Below are 22,255 nucleotides of genomic sequence, written 5' to 3'. Positions count from 1 at the left end.
GCTTTGAACCACGATCCTAGTGCCACTTCCGGTTTTCTGGTGGTTTATTGGAGATAGGAGTCTCACGGTCTCTCCTGCCCGGGCTGGCTTTGAACCACGATCCTCAGATCTCAGCCTCCTGAGTAGCTAGGATTACAGGCGTGAGCCACCAGTGCCTGGCTGCAAGATCATTTTTTATTTTCAAAAGATTTGTTTAGATTTATTCATCTAAACTTAAACAAATATCTATAGCAATTATATAGACAATTTAATTCAAGGAAAGACTCTAAAATCCAAAGCATTTTGCTCATTTTAATGAAATTCATCAGAAAGTTTCAAGTCAAATTTAAATTTATCTATGCCAATACAGACATACTTCTCTTTTTTTTTTTTTGTCGGTCATGGGGCTTGAACTCTGGGCCTGAGCGCTGTCCCTCAGCTCTTCAGCTCAAGGCTAATGCTCTACCACTTGAGCCACAGCACCACTTCCAAGACATAGTTTTCTTAAGTGAGTAAAAGAAAAAAATCTAAGCCAGACATTAGGGCTCATGCCTATAACCTTGGCTACTCTGGAGGCTGAGATCTGAGGATCATGATTTGAAGCCAGCAGAACAGGAAAGTCTGTGCGACTCTTATCTCAAAAGCACCAAAACAGCCAGCAGTAGAGCTGTGGCTCAAGTGAAGAACACTTGCCTTTGGCAAAAAAAGCTCAGGGACAATGCCCAGGCACTGAATTCAAGCCCCAGGACCTGAGAAAACAATCCATCATCTCCTTCTTTCTGTTATCAGCATTTTATCAGAATTTTCCCTCAGTGTAAGCAAATGTATAAAGATAGGAAATGTGTACCCTTAATATGTTGTTGGCAAAAACCAATCCAAGAAAAGAAAATTAGGTTTCAAAAAAAAAATAAAATAGGGGCTGGGCAAAATGCAAGGACATATGACAAAGTAAACAGGACTCAAGAAACAAAGGACTTCCACTCTTTTTGTTGTATCATTGCTAAATGACACCATGTTCTTGACCACATATATGGTGTATATATATATATATGTACACATCTGAGGGAAGCCAGGAGGAGGACACAGAATCAGAGGGAAATGGGAAAACATACAACAGAGGGGCCTATCAACTATACTGGACATTGATGAAAATGAGCTAAGCAACTCAAAGGCAGCGATGGGAGGGAGGGAACAAGAGGGAAAGACGGAACAGCCAACACTAAGCAAAAGGAAAGAAACGTAATCATCACCTGGTGTGGAAGAAATAGTTATACTGTCAAAGCCCATAGAATTCACAAACTTTATAGATCATGATAATGACAATTTGCCTTGTGAAGGTTAAGATGTGTCTGTGACTTTAACAAAGTATCACTATTCTACAATACTGTGAAATATGTGAAATTTATGTAATCACCTCATCTCAATAAAAAAAAATTATTTTAAATAATAGGGACTTGGAAGGTGGCTCAGTGGTAGAGCGCTTGCCTTACATGGATGAGGCCCTGGGTTCAATTCCTCAGCACCACATAAACAGAAAAAGCCAGAAGTGGCGCTGTGGCTCAAATCGTAGACCGTTCTCCTTGAGCTGAGAAGCTCAGGGACAGTACCCAGGCTCAGAGTTCAGGCCCCACGACTGACCAAAAAAAAAGTAAAATAGCAACTAGAATGTTAGCTAAAATTAAGAATTCTTCCCCAGAAATCATATTTTTTAAACAAAAATTAAAATGTCTTTAATTAGACAGGCTGTCATAGTAGAAAACTGTCACCAAGTTCTAATCTTCTAGGAATGGTTTCTAATAGAACCTCCAAACTGGCAGCAGCTGTCTCAAAACATAACCAGCAAAGAAAAAGAATAGAATTCAGATTCCTGACTGTAACAAATGGAGATGTCTGGAAAAGCAATAGATTTCCTCCTCAAACACACTGACACTGATATATTTAGGCAGAATTATTATACAGAGTTATCCCTGAGGTGACAGCAAATTTGCAAACACTCAGCATCATCAAGGAGGGAAGTCCTGTACGTGTACCAGGCATGCAAGGTACGAGAATGCGACGAGACTTGCACTAACCCCCATTAATTCCATTGCCTCCAGGAAGAGAAGATGCAGAGACTCCTGTACCACAGAGCAGGCCCTGGCTGCACTATGAAGGCAGATTATTAGAGATAAGAGAGGCCTGCCTGAGGTACATTTACCAGATGAATGAAGAGGCAGAAGCCAGGAACAGGGAAGTCCCAGAAACAAAAACTTCCAGCCAGGATAAGGGATGCCTCACGTGAACACCAAGGCTCAGTACCCAACAGCAGGCAAGGCCTGCCCATGAGCCTCAGGTTGCTGCCAAGGGGAAAGCCCTGTGTACTTCCTTCGTTCCAGCCACAGCCAAGGCCGAGGGAGGCTGAGGGAGATAAGGCAGCGAGGATGGGCCTGTGTGGCCACCCCACAGTGGAGTAACAGGAAAGACCCCTATGAATGCTAGGGGCTCCAAGGGTGGATTGTGGTACTCAGAAAACTCAAGTGCAGGGCCTGGGATGGATAAATGAATGCTCTTGCTACCGTAAAAGAAATGATGTGAGAGGAGCAAAGATCCATCTTGCTCAGCTAGAGAGGTTTCAGTCCATTACAGTGGGTAAGGCACGGTGGAACAGCTCGAATCCCAGTAGCCAGGAAGGAGAAACAGACAGAGATGGAGAATGCCTGTGCGAATGGGGGCTTTTTCCATTTCTTTTATTCCATCTAAGCCCCAGCCATTTTTTTTTTTTTTTGGTCTGGTCGTGGGGCCTGAACTCTGGGCCTGGTCGCTGTCCCTCAGCTCTTCAGCTCAAGGCTAGCGCTCTACCGCTTGAGCCACAGCGCCACTACCGGCTTTTTTCTTTTTGCTTATGTGGTGCTGAGGAATCGAACCCAGGGCCTCCAGCATGCAAGGCAAGCGCTCTACCACTGAACCAACTTCCCAGCCCCCTAAGCCCCAGCCTTTGACCATATGCACGGTAGGATGGAAATGCCTCGGACACCCAGGAGCATGTTGCATCAACCTCCTAGGCCCGTGCCAATCCAAGCAAGCCCACAGAACACAGTAACTATCAGATGTGAAAGTTCCTTTTGAGCAAAGTTCAATTGCTGGTTCAGACGAAGGACCCTGGCCACTGGAGGCCATGGGATTCTTCCTGAAGCCTTGAGGTGTATGCAGGAGTTCCAACCCACACAGCAAAGTCAAGCCACATAAAGATTTTCTACTTTTGGGAACAATAATACCAAAATGAATACAAATATTATAAGCTAACAAGGAACTGGGCAGTTATATGAATCCTGGCTACCAATTCATATGTTGACTCCTCAAATGCAAATCTTTTTGTAAAGAAGTCCTTATCTTCTGCTTCATGTTACATAATTCCTCAGCAATAACCCAAGATTTTAGTTTTATTTTACCCTCAATTACAGATCCCCACCTCATGGCCTTTGATCTGAAGTTGACAAGCAGGATGTGGTGCGTACACTGGATAGAGGAGGCTCACAGGAATCTGTGATGAAAGGTAACACCAGGACACTGCACCACAAACTTGACAATGGTACCCACTTTGGCAAATTACTAGCAGTACACCAATTCTGAAGTGACATGCCAGTGCAGGAAGTAGTTGGGGCTATGTCTCAACACAGCCTCGTCCCTCACAGCCAATGACAGTGTGTAAATGTACTACTGGGACACCTGAAGGCAGATGTTCCACGGAAGGCTCATGGGATTATATTCTGACACTATACATAAAGGAGCAGACACAACTGGCCATGTGAAGCCAATGTGGCCTTCCTATCAAGTGCTGCAGTATGCTAGCCTGTCCAGCACTGGCCAGATGCAGTCTTTCTGGCCAGACACTGCAGGCTGAGAAGCACCAAGGGATAGATACTGATCATTAGCTGGACACCATCAGCTAAGGATAGGGTATGCTAAGCCGTGGGCCACGGAACCAAAGTCTGATGGCTCTACAGTGACCACTGCTCTGAGATGATGGCACTGCCCCTAGCATCAGCGGATTTGCTGTGATGATCTTGATGCTTAAAGGTAGTCTGCACTCAGACCAGCAAGAAGCAGAGACAGCAGCAAATACCCTGACTGTTATGAAAACACTGACTCATGACGAAGAATCCATCTGAAAATGAACTGAGGACGAAGCCACACTTGAGAACCACAGAAAGCAGCTCACATTTTGTTGGACTGGATTAATGGAACTTCGCCTCTACTACTAGCTGATGTGCAGTTCCACACATGCCACGGATGAGACTCACACTGCACGGCAGCCCCGGAGGAGGTGACGCTGCTCACTTTCAGTTCAGCGGTCAGTGGCTGGCAGGACACAAGGCCCAGGACTTGGATGGTAGCAGGGGTCAGCTCCTACAGCAGTTACCAGACACTGGACAACTTCTCCACAGTGCTTCCACTGCTCACTGTGATACACTCCATGGCCAGCAACAGCTTTCTTAAATCACAGGGTCACATCAGAACTACTTTCCCTTCTGTAGCTTTGTCAGCTATCAGGAAACACATGAATCCTTTCCTTGAAGATATGCTGAACAGAACACAGACATATTAAGAGCTTTCGCTCCTTGCTGGATGGCAGTGACAGCTGGACTGCTGACTATCATCAGCTGAAGAAAGCACTAATGAAGAATCTGTCCACTCCAGTAATGGAGGAGTTTCAGATTCTGCTGCTCACACAGGAGTAGGAAGGCTCCAGACTTTCTGAACCAGGCTGTTAAGATATTCCTGAGGGGCCTGTAGCGCCCTCAGCAGCAAGTTTCACAATGCAGCCCTTGCCAGACTTCTCTGTATGGCTTGCTTCAGACATTCTTACCAGCCCTCAGTACCCCTTCATCGCAGGACTGCAGGCCTAGAGGAAGAACTCCACTCCCCCTCCTGCTCAGACACATGCCCAAAGACTATGCAGGAAGAAACCCCAGGAACCCAATCCTCTCGTCAGCCAAACCAGGCCAGCTGACGACACAGGTCACCATGACAGCAGAGAGCAGTCCTCTGCTTTAGCATCTGCTCTGACCATCAGCTGTATGGAGAAGTAGATTCTGTGAAGCAATGCCCTCAAATTGTCACCGGTGCTCAAGCAAAGCCCCAGCACATCAGGAACAGCAAATGTATAAGGAGTGATGGTTTGTCAGCCTCTGAGAAACTGAATTTCCAATCCAAGGGCACAGCACACATTATACCTTTCAGTCAGAAGAACTCTGAAAGGTGGACAAGGAGACCTACCCAGCACAAGTGCTTACCCAGTGCACTTCCTGGCACCTTGAGGCAAACCTATGTCCTGGCCATGCATGCACAGAGGGGACGGATGCACCTGGCATCGCAGGAGCACTGAGAACCCGACCTTCATAGGGCCCAGAGGACACCTGGGCAGTCTCCTGCTGAAGGTTCATCAAGGACCTAAACCATGCCCTAATGACTGGGCATCCACAGTCACTTCAGGACCCTTACCAAACTAACTATGGAAAAGAACTTGTGAAATCTTATTCAAACAGGACTTATTAAAACTCTCCCACTAGGACTTCATCAAGCAGAAAGCTTCTGCAATGAAGGGTAATCACCAAGCTCAAAAGACAGCCTACAAAACAGGAGATCTTTGCCAGGTATACATCAGACAAGGGTCTAATAACTAGAATATACAAGGAGCTCAAAACACTAAACCCCCAACAATCCAAGAACCCAATTAATAAATGAGTAAAGGAGTTGAACAGATGCTTCCCAGAAGAGGTACAGATAGCCAGTAATCACAGGAAGACATGCTCAGCATCCTTGGCCATAAAGGAAATGCAAGCCACAATGATACTAAGATTCCATCTCATTTTGGTCTTGGTTGTGGACAAGAGTGACTCAGAGGCTGAGGGGGCAGAAAGGAGCAGATGCCTTTTGGGACAGAAAGGGCCCACTGCCTGGAAGAGCCATAGATTGTATCTGCACAATCCCTGTGGGAGAATGCAAGCATCCCACCACACCAGTACGGACACGTGTGGCATGCACACTCCATAGCTTCTGGCCTGAGATGGCCAGAGTTTTCACAGAGATGGAGGAAGGATGAGAACGACCCTTTCAGGAAGGAAAGCCTCAGAAGAAAGCATGGTTATTTGGAAATGTGACAGATATACAGCTTCACTGTATGTAAAGTAAGAATCTACCCCAAGGGTAGAGGAAGGACAGGAGCCAGGTTGGGACCAGTGATGGAGGACTAAAACAGAGAAGTGAGGGTAGGCATGGAATGGCTCAGGGTGGAGGCTCAGCAGAGTGGGCCTACGCACTGTCAGGTGGCAGCACCCAGGGAAGGAAGAAGAGCCCAGGAGGATGCAGGGCTGGAGAGTGGAGCCACAGAAGCAATGGGCAATGAGTCAAGACTGAAGAGGTGATAGTTCTAAAGCTTGAGGAAATGTCCAGATCAGGCAAACACCCTGCACAGACCTTCCAAGTGCAAGCCAGGGACTGGCTGGAAGCCAGGAAAGAAGCCTACCGAAGTAAAGAGTGCATCCAAGAAGCACTGTGACCACCCACTGATTCCGGCTCCAGTCCACAACAGGTCACTCAGAGCATGCGGCAAACATGGCTTTCACCCAGAGCAGGGATGCTGGTGCTTCCCCAAACGCACATATACACTGTCCAAAACATCCGAGGGCAAAGCACACTAAGTTACCAGGTAGGAGCGGTGACTTCTTCTTCATGACTTTCTTCTCTCTCTTTTCTGCCTTCTCGGAGCTCTCCTGCCCCTTTTCCTGCGCAGCCACTGTAGGGTCCACCGGCTCCACAGACACACCCGAGGCAGGTGGGCTGGGAGGCGGGGCTGCAGACGGTGGGGTGTGGCTGCAGTCGTGGGGAGGTGCTGCAACTGGAAGTGAAGACAGCCCACTGTTTTCTAAGGCTTGCTGAGACAGAACAAAACTAAAAGGTTAGAAGAGGCAGCAGCCCAGACCGGCCTGCCACAATCTATCACAAGATGCCACAAAGCTTCACCCACAGAACTGACTCCACTCCAAGAAATAGACAGTACAGTTCCCAGCAACTGTTTATCAAAGGAGGCATCCAAATTTGGAGGCTCTGACCTCCCTTTTGATACCTGACATTCCACTCCCACCCAAAATGCAATGTAATAAGTAGTTTTATCTCTAAAGCGAAGGGATTTAAAATTCATTAACTTTCAAAAACTTTCCTCTTACAACCTGAACTGTCTTTGAATGTCAAGGTTCCTATCTCAGGGCATAAGTACTCTGGGTTTCCTCTGACAACCTGAACTGTCTTTGAACGGCAGGTTTCTATCTCAGGGCATAAGTACTCTGGGTTTCCCTTTACGACACTGGCTAAGGTGTGACATCCTCACAACCAGGACAACTCCTCACCATGAGGCAGGAGAAGCTAGTGTACGCAGAGACAGGGAAGAGGAGGAAGGCCCTTGTGTGGAAGTGAAGAACTGTGGCTATAGTCCTGACCTGGGGTGACCAGTCAGGAAAGCACTCTCTGCCCAGGCTCCTCCTCTCCCAGGTGTGCTTAGGCTGATCATCTACCCACAGCAGAGCCAGCAATGCGCCCCCACCCTCCCCGCCCTCCTACACCTACACCTACACACACACACACACACACGCGCGCGCGCGCACACACACCGGAATCAGATACATCTATGACTTGTACCACACACTCAAGAGAAATGAAGTATGTCTGTCAAGTCACTCAACAGACAGATACTAGTTCTAAAGAGTCTTTTCAAGTAAAGAGGAAACTAGCTAGACACCGGTGGCTTACACCTATAATCCTAGCTACTCAGAAGGCTGAAATTTGAGGATTTGTGGTTTGAAGCCAGCTGGGACTGGAAAGTCCATGAAATTCTTATCTCCAATGAACTAGTCAAAAAAGTCGGAAGTGGCACTGTGGCTCAAGTGGTAGAGAGCACTTGTCTTGAGCAAAAGAAGCTCAGGGACAGTGCCCAGGTCCAGAGTTCAAATCCCAGGACCGTGGAAAAAAAAAAAGGGAGGGAGCTTTATGTTTTTTGGATGTATGGACTAGCAAATACAGTATTTAGAATTCTGCATTGACTACAAGGAACTATTCAGGCCATTTCACTATAATCTTTTTCAATGTTGATACATTTTAATTTAGGATGCCTGTCTGACTAGCCTTGCACAGCTATCTTTCAGTAACGAGCCTGGTTTCTGACAGAGCCTAGAGTGAAAGCCTCACGCCAACAGGTAAACGTGCTTCACCTGTAGGATGTCCTGGTTGATGCCCACTGTGATGCTCAGCTGCTGCCCAGCCTGTGGGATCTGCTGTGCATCCACAGCCCCTGGCTCTGATAGCTCAAGGAGCTGCTGGATGACGTCGGTCACTGCCTGAGAATTCTGCTGGCTGGAGGTGGAGACCTGGGCTTCCGTCTGTTGCAGAGGCAGAGTCTGAAAAAGTGTGGCCTGGAACACGGTGACATTTTCATTAAAAATGAAAATTTTAATTTACACAGAAAAAGAAACGGCTAACGCAACCCTTACTAGCATTGAGATTAGCAGTACCTGCGCCTAGCATAAAGCATAACTTGTGTTAGGCCCACCACTGGCTCTTAAATGAATATACCCAATAACCTGTTCTATAACTTTTTACTAACTTCAGTGTGGAGAGACTGAGTATATAGGTCTTCATCTCTCTGGTATACTAAATGCAGCACATGCATTAAAGAAGCACAAAGGCCCGGGTGCTGGTGGCTCACCCCTGTAATCCTAGCTACTCAGGAGGCTGAGATCTGAGGATCACAGTTCAAAGCCAGCCCAGGCAGGAAAGTCTGTGAGACTCTTATTTCCAATAAACCACTCGAAAACTGGAAGTGGTGCTGTGGCTCAAGCAGTAGAGCGCTCGCCTTGTGCTGAAGAGCTCAAGGACAGTGCCCAAGCCCAGAGTTCAGGCCCCATGATCGACAAAAAAAAGAAGCACAAAGGAATGAGGGAGGGAGGAATGGAAAAAGACAGGGAAAACCTCCTTCATATCCTCCATAGAACAATGAAGAACTCACTTCAATATCTAAAAAATGAGGATCTGCTTCTATCAACCTAAGAATAAACTCTGGGACATGACAGCAACCTCCTATGGCACTTAGCTCCCCAGATTAAAGATTTCTGTGTTCTCTGAATCCAAAGAGTAGGTTCACTGGCCACTCATTGGCCAGGTGACCCCTGACCACACAGAAAGCTTACAAACAGACTCAGAACTTTCTTCTGATGATAGGATAAGCTAAGAGGAAGGACTGGGCAAGGAAGGAGCAGAAAATATCCAACAAGAAAATGTTTAGTGGATTTCAGAGCCAAATGCCCCAATCAGAAAAAAAAAAAAAAAAAGTCTTAAAAAAGGAACAATGGGAGCCAGGTGCTGGTGGCTCACATCTGTAATCCTAACTACTCAGGGAGGCTGAGATCTGAGGATCAAGGTTCAAAGCCAGCCCAGGCAGGAAAGTCCGTGAAACACATCAATTAAAAAAAAAAAAAGGGCTGGGAAGGTGGCTCAGTGGTAGAGCACTTGCCTAGCATGCCTGAGGCCCTGGGTTCGATTCCTCAGCACCACATAAGCAAAAAGAAAAAAGCCGGAAGTGGTGCCTTGAGCTGAAGAGCTGAGGGACAGCACCCAGGCCCAGAGTTCAGGCCCCACAACCGGACCCAAAAAAAAAAACAAAACACTAGAGAACCGGAAGTGTGGCTGTGGCTCAAGCGGTAGAGCGCTTGCCTTGAGCTGAAGAGCGCAGGGACAGCGCCCAAGCCCAGAGTTCAAGCCCCACGACCAACCAAAAAAAAAAAAGGAACATGGGGAATGGAATGCAGCAACAATATTAGAGTACTGAGGTCCTGGGTTCCAGCCTCACTCTTCTACCAAAACACAAAACAAAACTGTTACTGCTCATAAAGCCTATCAGATCACTAAGGAGAGCTTTGTAAATTAAAAATGTTCCTATGAAACAAAAAAATTAGGTGATAAAAGTTGAAGAAGTCTCTCAAAAATGAAATAAAAAGTCAAAGTTAGAAAATGAGAAGGGCAAGGAGACAAGTAGGCTGAACATTGATTCCTTCAAGATCCTTAAAAAGAACAGAGGGAATTCGTAACATTCTCAGTTGGCTGAATCACAGGATTCTAAATCACTACACTACACCTTCTGGGAGTTTCTTTATATGAGCTTTTAAAATGATCTAATTATTCCAAGCTATTCACTACATCTACTTTTTTGTCTGCATATTACCAAAGGAAATAGTGAAGTTGTGGTAAGAGTTCACCATAAAATGGTAGTAAAACTGCAGTATTTAGTGGATTTAAATACTGATTTATGTCTTTAAAAAAGTAAGTCTAAAGCAGAAATTTTCAGATTTAATTATTATACCCTATTGTGCTTCAACTTCTTGTCTCACAACATTCCCCTCCATAAACTGAGGTACCATAACAAACTGCACAACTATGAGCAACAACAATCACTAAAAATGAAAATTAAGTATTACCCAGGTCTATCTTCCATACTGACAGAAAGAAGTTGTATAACAAACTAAGGATTTATGAGTATTTATAAAAACTCTAATGGCTTGTACTTAAATACCTACTCCTTCAGATACTTAAAAACAAGGACATGCTTCTATCAACATAAAAAACTATGGGCACTAGTAGCTCACATCTGTAGTCCCAGTTACTCAGAAGGCTGAGATCAGAGGATCTGGTTCGAAGTTAGCCTGGGCATGAAAGTCCATGAGACTCTTATCTTTAATTACAAAAGAAAAAAAGAATAAAAAGCCAGAATGGCTGTGGCCCATGAGGTAGAGTGGTAATCTTGAGAAAAAAGCACAGGGGCAAAGCCCAGGCTCTAAGTTCAAGCCCCAGGACTGGCACACACACACACACACACACACACACACACACACACAAAGAAAAAAGTCTTCTACTTCTACCATTCTACGCCCTGCTTAGATCTTCTCATTTAGTACCAACTAGGAGGATACTGTACAAGTTCTGATTAAGCTGAGCTATGAAATCTTAGGGAAAAAAAGAACAAAAGTGCAGCTACATATATGGCGGGGGTAGGGAGAGTGTATGTGTGCTGTGCTATGTATATTCTTGTATTTCTAAGTATAATGTGGCTGTGTGTAAATACGCATGCATGTTTGTGCCAGAGATACACAATTTCTAAGTGCATGTATCGGAGAATATAATTTAGTATCCTAAAGAGCAAAAGCCTTAGAAAAAATTATCACTATCATGTAAGAAAGGAGAAGTCTTATTTATGAAGATTAATTTTTAAATTGTAATGTAAAGATAAAGAAATTCAATTATAATCAGTATACTGTAGAAATTATAATACCTTAAATTACTGAGCATATGTTGCTTTTTTATTGTTTCGGATGATAGTATATAAATCAGGATCATCTATTATCCTCAAGTTTACAAAGACTGACTTTCTTAGTTAAAAAAATAGAAGCACCTTACCATCATATAAAAAAACTTGATGGGGGCTGGGAAGGGGCTCAGTGGTAGAGTGCTCGCCTTGCATGCCTGAGGCCCTGGGTTCGATTCCTCAGCACCACATAAGCAAAAAGAAAAAAGCCGGAAGTGGCACTATGGCGCAAGTGGTAGAGCACTAGCCTTGAATGAAGAGCTGAGGGACAGCGCCCAGGCCTAGAATTCAGGCCCCACGACCGGACCCAAAAAAAAACCAAAAAACAAAAAAACCTGATGGTACATTTCTGGCACTCAATATTGGATTTTGGAGGTCATATATAAAATTGGATTTTTTGGGGGGCGGATCCTCTGATTAACCAATTTAGTAAACTCACCGTTATTACGTGGGCAGTCTCTGTAGAGCCTGTGGAACTTGAGGCTCCACCCATGTGCATCTTGCTGATGTGAGTGTTCAAGCTACCCAAACTTTTAAACACACAACTACACTCTGTGCAGTTATAGGTAGGGCCATTCTTGACCTTAACGAATAAAAAAGAAAAACATCCTTTTTATTCTTAATCATTTGAAAACCTTTAAGTTCTAGAAAATCCTAATTTTCCATTCCTCTCATCATTAGTCTTCTTTCTTCTAAGACAGCTCTAGAATCAATGAGCCATTTCCTTAATCAATAATGTTAGCATGAGATCAACAGAAATGAGAAGTGGCTCAGGAATGAGGAAGCACACTTTTTATAGTTCTCTGTTTGTTTTTTGTCAATCATGGGACTTGAACCCTGGACCTGGGCACTGTTCCTCAGCTCTTCAGCCCAAGGCTGAGTGCTCCACCATTTGAGCCACTTCCAGTTTTCTGGTGGTTAATTGGAGATAGTCTCACGAACTATCCTGCCCAGGCTGGCTTTGAAGCATGATCCTCAGATCTCAGCCTCCTGAGTAGCTAGGATTACAGGTACAAGCCACCAGCGCCCGGTTCTCAGCTTTTCAAGTGGCTAAATACAAGGTTAAACAAGAAAGGCAAAACAGATATAAATACTACTCTCAGTAACTGGAGTATACACACAGGTTATGAAGGAAGGTGATACAGTCTAATTTTTTATCACCAGTTTTAGTACCTTATCAGTGACTAATGTCTAAAACTACCATAAAGGCAGAAAGAGAGCACAGAGAACAATAACGTGACTAAGAGTATCTATGAAGAGAAAGCATATTGAACCTAGTCTTTCTTATTGTCATCATTACAGAAGCTGGCTTAGAAACTCATGGGTGGGGGGAACGAGGCAGGAGATGAGGGAAACAAAGGAGGGGGCAACAATGCTTGATAAGAAATGTACTTATTGGGGCTGGGAAGGTGGCTCAGCGGTAGAGCGCTTGCCTTGTATGCCTGAGGCCCTGGGTTCGATTCCTCAGCACCATACAAGCAAAAACAAAAGCCAGAAGTGGTGCTGTGGCTCTAGTGGTAGAGCGCTAGCCTTGTGCTGAAGAGCTGAGGGACAGGGCCCAGGCCCAGAGTTCAGGCCCCATGACTAGACCCCCCCAAAAAAAAGAAATGTACTTATTACCTTGCTCATGTAATTGTAACCCCTCTGTACGGTATTTTCACAATTAAAAAAAAAAGAAAAGAAAGAAACTTATGGAGCTCTCTGAACTTGACTGAAGCTTCCTTCTATTTCCCACATCTCAATAACCAGATTGAAGGCCTTTGGTGCCTCACAAGACACTGGGCCCTGGGTGAGTGCCTCCCAGGGCCACCCTGGGGCCCCAAGTTCCGGAGAGCCTGCTAAGTGCACAGCTGTCCCCATGCAGCCTGCAGTTCTCAGAAGCAACTCCACCAGAGCGCCTGTGCTGCCCACATGTGCCTCTCTAGACTGACGGGCAGGGAGTCAGCACCTCACCCTGCCAACATGCCCTTCCCACCACCTCTGGATCTAGATAGTAAAGGCTTATCACTTTTTACAATAACTTGTTGAGAATTAAATTCTGAATCTCTTTATGAAACTTTATGACATATAGGTTTTTTATTTTAGATACCCATTTTATTTTATATTTTATCCTGCTATTCTAAAATAAAAAATCAGCTTTACCTTTGGTTTTAGGCCTCAAACTAATGATTTTCCTATCTTAGCATCCTAACTACTGAGATTACACATAAGACACACCAGCCTAATACCTTACAGATCATTTAAGTAGTACTTAACAGTTTTACTTCAATTATTCAAAGAAAAATTAAAAATACACACATTGTACATTTTTGCTTTTAAAAATGATAAGTTTTCATTGTTCAAAATCATTTCATTGAGCCAGGTGCCAGTGGCTCCCCCCTGTAATCCTAGCTACTCAGGAGGCTGAGATCTGAGGATCATGGTTCAAAGCCAACCTGGGCAGAAAAGTCCCCCTGAGTCTCTTATCTCTAATTAACCACTCAAAAACCAGAAGTGGTGTTGTGACTCTAGTGGTAGAGCACTCGCCTTGAGCTGAAGAGCTGAGGGGTAACACCCAGGCCCAGAGTTCAAACCCCATGGCTGATATTTTTGCTTTATCTTTCTACATCTTATGCTTGACAATATTTGCATTTCATCTGCTAAAAGAAATACGTTATTCACAGTAACAGATCACAACATTGTATTTTCAAATACATATTCAAACCAAGAAAACATAGTATTTTGTATTTTTTCCACATATAATAAGCCAAATGGGGGGATTTTTAAGTGCATATACATTTATATATATATATATATATATACACACACACACACACACACATATATATATATATATTATTTTCCCCCTAAAACAGGTCATTGTGCATAACTGGATTTTCTTTAAAAGTCAGGTTTTCCATCAACTGAAGCACTTCTCAGGCGCTCAGAGCTAAGCGTACCTCTGAATGGACTCTCTGCACGTGGGACTGGAGGTTCCCTTTCTGAGAGAAGGCAGCAGGACAAAAAGCACAGGCGTGGGGCTTTTCCCCCGTGTGCTTGACCATGTGGGTCTGCAGGGCCCCCTTCTGGTTAAACGCCTTTCCACACTCGCTGCATTTGAACGGCCTCTCACCTACAAGGAGAACACAGATCTGTGTGAGCATCACAGGCTAGAAAACAGCTATGCAAGTTACCAGACTCAAGACCCTAAACCTTCTCCTTCAGCCAAACACCTGTACATTCACATACACAATGATCTCCTCTAAATCTCAGCATTGGCTTGCCTAACCAAAGTCCCGGCCACCTCTGAGGCAAGCTCCAGAACCACTTCCAGGGCCATCGCTTTCCCTCCGGAATCTACCTGTTCTCATCTGTGGTTTGGCTCAGTCCACTCCACAGACCAGCAAAGGCACTGTTCTGTTATCTTTTGTGTATGTGAGCTGATGCTGGGATTGCAACTCGTGATCTATGTGCATCCCTGAGCTTGTCTGCTCAAAGGTAGCACTCTTGAGCCACAGCTCCACTTGTAGATTTTTGCTGGTTAACTGGAGATAAGAATCTCATGGATTGTCCTGCTGAGGCTGGCTTTGAACTTTGACGCTCATTTCTCAGCTTCCTGAGTAGCTAGGGTTACAGGCATGAGCCACCAGTGTCTGGAGGTCTCAGATTTTACACACATTGCTTTCTTTTTTCCTCATTCTAAGGAAGAAGGGTGGGCTGATGCTTTGAAAATGCTAGCTTCATAATGACAAACAAGACTGGAATTATCTGAGTGATCTGACAGTCCTCTACACAGAGACACTTTTCTAAGAGTGCTGATGGGAAAGCAGCAACGCACAATCTGAACTGGCTGACCAACCACTGCTGCCGTCCACATAACTACAAGATGCCACTGCTTGTCACTGTGCAGGAAACCAAATGATGAGACTGAAAGAAAACGAAGTGACAATGCAGGGGTCACTTCAAAGACATAAATATTTGCACTGTTCTCCCTGAGCTAACCTTGGTTTACTGTACAATATGGTAAACTGTCCTACAAAATGGCAGGAGGGCTCAATACAGTGAATACTGTACTTGTTTTCAAATATTCAAGCAAAAATAATGAATGAGCAAGACATGGCACAGAGAATGAATTATCACTTGGACGCTTTACAGTATAGTTCGTGAAGGCAGGATTATTTTAATAGCATCTGAAGACCTGGTGTTGTCTTCAGAACTAATCAGCCTAGGTGTTACCAGCCCACCACTAATTCCAAGCCCCAGCAACAAAGCATACCCCTATACATCAGGAACTTTATTCTATAGACACTTTGTGGATTTGTCCATTTGTAATGTAGGACAACTATTTGATGGATATAATATCCCTATATTTCAAGTGAGGTAATATCAGAGAAAGGTTCAGTAAGATTTTCACCAATACTACAGAGCAAAGTTTAGAAAAGCCTGGATTAGATTCAAATACCACATAAGAGTGGTATTTATATCTGCACTAGTACTAAGGCACATTTCCTTAATAAATCATCCCAAAGTGATGTTCTTCACACCTGTGTGTATCCTTATATGTCGAGTTAACTGGCTGGGCTTTTGAAACGTCTTCCCACAGTGTGGACAGGAATAGGTGAAGCCACTTCTGTCAATGTTCCGATTATAAGACCTTGTACCTGATACCCTAGGTATAACAGGGAGAAATAATCATTAAGTCATCCCTCTTACATTACAGTTTCAAAATGAGAATACTACTAGGAAAATTCATTTTTTTTTTTCTGATGAAAGACAAGCTTGTTTTACCCACGCCAGGCCCCAATGTGGTGCTAGAGTAGAAGTGGACTGTCTCTCCTAGATCAGCTGTGGCTGGTCAGAGACCTCTGCGAGTCTGCACAGCCTCAGTCTCCACTTTCTACGGCATCATTTCCAAACTTCTTCCCCTACCCACACACCCGACAGCTGACTGACCGTCTACCTGGCCTTGCTGTGGCTGGCTGGCCAGAGTTCCAGTGGACCCGGCGTCATCCAACCTGCTCCTTTCTACCTCAGAAAACAGAAACCTCCAGGAATCAGGTTTACATCAGGGGCACACCTCCCGAATCTGAAGCACTTCAGAATGCTCCCCTCTCTCAGCTTCTGGTCAACCTCTACCTGGTGCCATGGTAACAGCCTCCCGGAGGGACTCTGCTACATCCTGCCAGAGACGTGCTCCACTACTAAGGACACTCGTTTGCGTACACACCGGCCACAGGCAGTCCCCAGTGGTGAGAGTGGCACTCGGGGTGGCCTCCAGCCAGCCTCTCCACACTTGGTCCACTCTGCCCCTCCCAGAGAGCATGCATCACATTCGCCTCAGCTGTTTCCTTTTCTCCTTCTGATTCTCAGACACACAGGAAACTCGGGACTGGGGTCACCTCAGCATGCCACTGCTCTACCTCCTACTCGCTCTACAGGACTGCTTCCTGAGCATGTGCCTCATCTTTCTGAGAAGACCTAGCAGTCAGAGCTGTCTGAGACTCCTGTGACTCCAATCAGCTCAAGAACCCTATAAGAAACATCAAAAATAACAGCTCTAAAATCTCACCAACACAAAAATGTAATGTGCACAAGGAACATGCATTATATTTATATAAAACACCCACTGAAATAATGGAGTATTTGGCAGGCAACACATTAGTCAACAACTGGCAAAATGAAAAGCACAGACAAGGATGAGAAATACATTGCACAGAGTTTACACCCTTCATAAGCTTTATAAGTAGTGTGAGACCTCTCATTTAAAAACACCTATTTCCTAACCATTAGAGCTTAGAATGGCCTCAAGCTAAACTTACTGATAACACAACAGCTAAAGAGTATCTGAGACAGCCTTTTCCAGTCTGTTGGGGAAATCTGCTCAAGGAATGTGTCATGGATCATCATCATGAGCTAACTTGAGCACAAGGGCCAAAAGGAGTTCTTCACTCATTAAGAAAAAAAAATGTAAACAAGAGTGTTAAGTTTGACCAGAAATGAACGTGTATACGCAATCAAGTACAGGCATGGTAGCCACGATTCTGAGCTCTAACTGCACACCTGTAACTTGGTTTTACATAACCAATTCCTGACTTAGCAGGTAAGAAACCAATTTTTCATGCCCCACACAGAATTAAGAGCAGGCCATACCTAACTTTATAGTGAGTCTTCATGTGCTCCTTCAGCTCTGATGGCGTCTCAAACTCATTCTTGCAGGCCTTGCAGGCATAGACACGGTTGTTGGCCAGCTCCTGCCGGTGCTCCTCCATGTGGATGGCCAGCTGGCTCTGCAGCGTGAACTCATCCCCGCACTCAGAGCAGATGAGGTTCTGGAAAAGCAACATCCAAACCACTACTCCTTAAAACAACTAGCACCACGAATGGCCACGACACTGATAATTTCCTGTGGAACAAACTTCATCTTCACTTCTCAAAAATATACACCACTGTGTCCAAATTAGAATGCATGAAAATCATCTCTCTACTGGAAGACTGGGTAAAAAGTAAAAGAACACCACAAATATAAAGCAACGTGAATTCTGTGTCAAGGTGGCTGAGATTACAGCTGGCAGACTTATAAACAGAGAACCTCAAGATCCATTCAGTTTGATCAGAACTAGCTGGGTGTGCCAAGCAATGGACATATGTGTGAGTGTGAAACACACAGGGCTTCAAAGAAAGTCCTCATCAGTGACTGCCCAACAGCTTGCATTGGCCATTATTTGGTACACTTACCCCTGTCTGGTGGGGCTAGTTTCTCAAGTGGAAGACACTGACTCCCTGCCCACCTCCACTTGGGCGGTCTGGTCCAGACCTGCTAGCATTGAATCTGGTTTTACCTCAGGACTGCAGTGACAGACTATGTGAACCAGGTGGTCCCACTCCGGGCCCCCACAACAGAAGAGACAGCACCTTCCCTCAAAGGCGACAACACAGCAGGGTAAGGGCTCCGTAAGCACCTCCAGCAGTGGCAACTGCTGATTCAACCAAATTTCAATGCATACTCCATGTGCTATTCCATATGGAATTATGAAATAATCCTCTAAACCAACTGTCCAAATATGAACAATCAAAGCATAAGCTCACAGTGAGAGGACACTGTTGCTTCCAAGTAACAAAATATGTCACTATTTCTTTCCATCAGAATTTCTTCCCCTTCTGTATAGAAGTCTCATAAACACACACCGACCTTATTTTATTTTATTTATTTTTGGTCGGTCGTGGGGCTTGAACTCTGAGCCTGGGCGCTGTCCCTGCATTCTTTAGCTCAAGGCAAGCACTCTACCGCTTGAGCCATAGCGCCACTTCTGGTTTCCTGGTGGTTTATTGGAGATAAGAGTCTCACAGACTTTCCTGCCTGGTCTGGCTTTGAGCCTCCTGAGTAGCTAGGATTACAGGCATGAGCCACCGATGCCCGATGCCCGGCACACAGACCTTATTAAAACTAGGTCATTAACTGAGCATACTTACAGATTTGCTACAGGAAAATATGAGGATGAATGGAATACTTTGAACAATCTAACACCTTCAGACTGGATGACTTTAAATTAGTAATATTGTATCATAATGTAAAGAAGAAAGGAACTATTAGACTATTAGTAACTTGTTGGCACTACTAAAAAAAATCATTCTAGAATGCTCTGGACAGGAAAAGGGTTCTCTTCTGCTCACTTGGGTAACCCCTGAGTGTGGGTGGCAGGAGGAAGCACTTACCGTTCACTAACCATGGCCCAACCCCCTTCTCCTGCCTTTGAGTTGCAGAACAGAACTTAACTCTCACACCACCTCCCTTCCCACCTTGCTCTGGCTCACATCCTCCCCCATCACTCACTCTGAATCACACAATTCGATGATTTTATCTCAAGGGCTCTACATGGAGATCACTTACACATTTGCTAGAATTGTCTGGGTGAATTGCTGTTGGTTAGCTCAGATGAAGAAAGTAGTGCAGAGTACTTCCTGGAGCCAGCACCAAGCCATGTCATTGCTGTCCCCTGCTTTCCATCTAGCCGGACAAAAGCAGATGCTGGGGCCCTCCTCCTGCCCTTCCACACCCAGGGAGTCCTTAGGAAGTCTCAGGCAAGCAGAGCAACGCCTCCTGCACAGAAGGAGAGCAGCCCTTCACGTCACATGGACACCCCTGGAAAGTCCTGAGTGAGTGCTATGATGCTGGTGGCCAGCAGAGGGCTGCAGGCTGGAAGAGGTACCCTCTTCAAAGAGCAGAGTGGGCAAGGTGAACAGGCTGCTCTCCAGACCACCCAGGGTGGCTGGAACAGAAACATAACCTCCACTACACCCATTCAGGAAGCCCTTCAGCTGCCTCCCAGAGGCACACACCCACTTTCCTCACCAGCCCGTCTTCCCAGAGCCACTCTCTCCTACAGCTGTCGGTGTCTGTGGACAGCAAATGGTACTCATTGAGCCAGGTGCTCTGACCACACCCCACAGGCAAGGCAGATTCTAGGAGGCATTCTGAGTACTATCTAATCCCTAGGCTTCAGCCACAACCAGGGACTGACTCAGTGAATGCAATCAACAATAAAGGATTGTCGACTCCACTTTGGGGAGCCATCTGGAAAAGAATGTGGACAAAGTTTGTGGAGTAGGCATAACAATGAAAAGACTTTTTGAAAATAACCTGTAAAACCCCAAAGGCTTCTAGAAATGAACGACAAAGAGAACTGAGGAACACTAGACCAGGAATAGGGAAAGCTCTGTTCTCTGAATTGCAGGAGGCTGGAGCTGGAGACAGTGTCCTGCCCAGACGTAGACAGCCACCTCTGCTCTTTACAGTTGTTTAGGGCTGGGCCCTCCCAGAACACAGAACTCAGGGAATCTCCGTCTACTCGCCTCGCCCTCTCTGACGGAAGGGTGACTCAGTCCATCAGTGGGCTCTCTTGTATGCACTGTCCCCCCTGACCCCCACCCCCGCTCTTCCACAACATGCCTTGCCACCCTCAACCCTGTCCACCAGAGCCACATCCACGCCCACCACACTCACTGCCCACAAGGAGCCCACACACCAGGGCATTAGGCAGGGCCTGAGCCCAGTTAAGCACTGTCAGAACAAAGCACTGTGAGCGTTTAGAATGTGTGTGCGTTTAAATGTATGGGTCTTCAGTGTAATCATCCTTCACTATTATTTAAGACAGCTAAGCTGTTGGCGGCGGGCGGGTCTGAGCCTGTCTGGACAGCTGTCACACCCTGTCCCACGTGCAGAGACCAGAATGGAGAGCTGTAACCAAGCAGCGGCTCTTTCAGTGCTCGCCCCGACTATCGCCATGGCAACCCGCCTCACAGACACCTGAGAGAGCTGCACTCTGGCGGCAAGGACACTTCAGCCTCAGCAACTGGCCAATGTTTGCTTCAGGAGGTCCCCACACCAGACAAACATCGCCCTGGACAAGACAAGCCTCAGTGAACACAAAACACCCTGCTTGCCCTGCAGCTATTCTCACACACACCAGTGCGGGAGAACAGTCCCCTAGTGACTCAACAGGAAATGTGACTGGTACAACCTGCAGCCTAGGACTTGGATTTGGTGGGTTCAGAAGTTGTGTTGCGCTGGGAAGCTGGCTCATTGGCAGAGCGCTTGCCTTGCATGCCTGAGGCCCTGGGTTCAATTCCTCAGCACCACATAAGCAAAAAGAAAAAAGCTGGAAGTGGCGCTGTGGCTCAAGGGGTAGAGCGCTAGCCTTGAGCTGAAGAGCTGAGGGACAGCGCCCAGGCCCAGAGTTCAGGCCCCAAGACCGGACCCCTCCCCCCCCCCCAAAAAAAAAGAAAAAAAAAAACAGAAGTTGTGTTGCAATTGGTACAAATTTCAATCCTGGATCTGCACATCACACCCATGTCCCAGTCCCCTCCTCACCAAGTAACCAAGTTGTTTGGCTCGCTTTTCAAGTCGGTCAGGAGCTGCCCACCTCTCTGACCTTGGAGTCTAATAAAAGTGTGCTTTGTGTCTACTTGTGACCTTTACCACAGTAGAGGAGGCTAAAGAAAAGAGGGCAGCAGTGGCAATGGAGGCAACACTGGGGGAAGAAGCTTCAGAAAGCCAAGCCTAGAGAAGTAAAGAAGTTGTAAAGAGCCAAAGATGAGAGACTACAGGCCCTGGCCCACACAAGTCCTGACTCTTGTCAAAACACCTTAGCTGGTACTGACTGCTGCTACCTCTAGCTGCTGTGAGAAGCAGCTAAGGAATTTCACTAGCTATCAGGTGCCAGGTCCAGACAGCCACAACTCACTCTTTATGTCCACCTGCTCCACTCCTGGCTCCTTACAGTATGCATGCAGCACTTAATGCAAAGTATTCTAATATACCACTGCTTAACACATTCCTACTTAAAAAAATAAAAGACAAAAGGACTGAGGGTGTGGCTCAAGAAGTAGAACATGTGTCCAGTAATTGCTAGGCCTTGCTAGCCACAAAAAATAAAATAAAATAAAATATATGAATAAAATAAAACTACGGTCAGAGGAGGTAACAAAGCTTGACAAGAAATATACTCATTACCTTACTCATGTAACTGTATCTCTCTGTACACCATCTTTACAATGAAATAAAACTAAAAAAACAAAAACAAAAACCAACTATGGCCATTTCTACATAGTGCTATAATTGAGTAAGAGGCATTCAATTCCTACATTCTACAATGAAGGTATAAAATGGCCTATGCTTTCTAGAACATAATATGGCAATCCATGTTATTTTGTGGCGAGATCACATAAAATCCATTTTATTAACTTACTAAACCCAAGTATGAGAGATCTATCCTACACAAAGACTAATAAAACATGCATAGATATACATGTATGTAAGTGAAAAAATGAAGTATTATGTTAATAATGGTTATTGAGAAAAAGGAGCTTGCAAAGAGTTTGAAGAGAAGCCGAATCATATAAACTATCATATAG

General features: G+C 45.3%; 1 protein-coding gene across 4 annotated transcripts in view; it reads right to left on the bottom strand.

The window, feature by feature from the left end:
- Nucleotides 1-22,255, bottom strand: part of Znf236 (zinc finger protein 236) — an 89,422-nt gene that overhangs the window by 56,777 nt on the left and 10,390 nt on the right. For all 4 annotated transcript variants that reach the window (XM_042693505.1, XM_042693504.1, XM_042693507.1 and 1 more), the window contains exons 4-9: nucleotides 17,495-17,673; nucleotides 15,889-16,013; nucleotides 14,305-14,477; nucleotides 11,805-11,948; nucleotides 8,223-8,423; nucleotides 6,665-6,893 (exon numbers count right to left, since the gene is read on the bottom strand). In XM_042693505.1, the coding sequence (XP_042549439.1) occupies nucleotides 6,665-6,893; nucleotides 8,223-8,423; nucleotides 11,805-11,948; nucleotides 14,305-14,477; nucleotides 15,889-16,013; nucleotides 17,495-17,673 (1,051 nt within the window). The remainder of the gene's footprint in view (nucleotides 1-6,664; nucleotides 6,894-8,222; nucleotides 8,424-11,804; nucleotides 11,949-14,304; nucleotides 14,478-15,888; nucleotides 16,014-17,494; nucleotides 17,674-22,255) is intronic.

Source organism: Dipodomys spectabilis, unplaced genomic scaffold (assembly GCF_019054845.1).
Source record: "Dipodomys spectabilis isolate Male_0828 unplaced genomic scaffold, ASM1905484v1 ptg000169l, whole genome shotgun sequence".
Taxonomy (NCBI): domain Eukaryota; kingdom Metazoa; phylum Chordata; class Mammalia; order Rodentia; family Heteromyidae; genus Dipodomys; species Dipodomys spectabilis.
The sequence above is the reverse complement of the archived record's forward strand: the minus strand, read 5'-3'. Positions and strand labels throughout refer to the sequence as shown.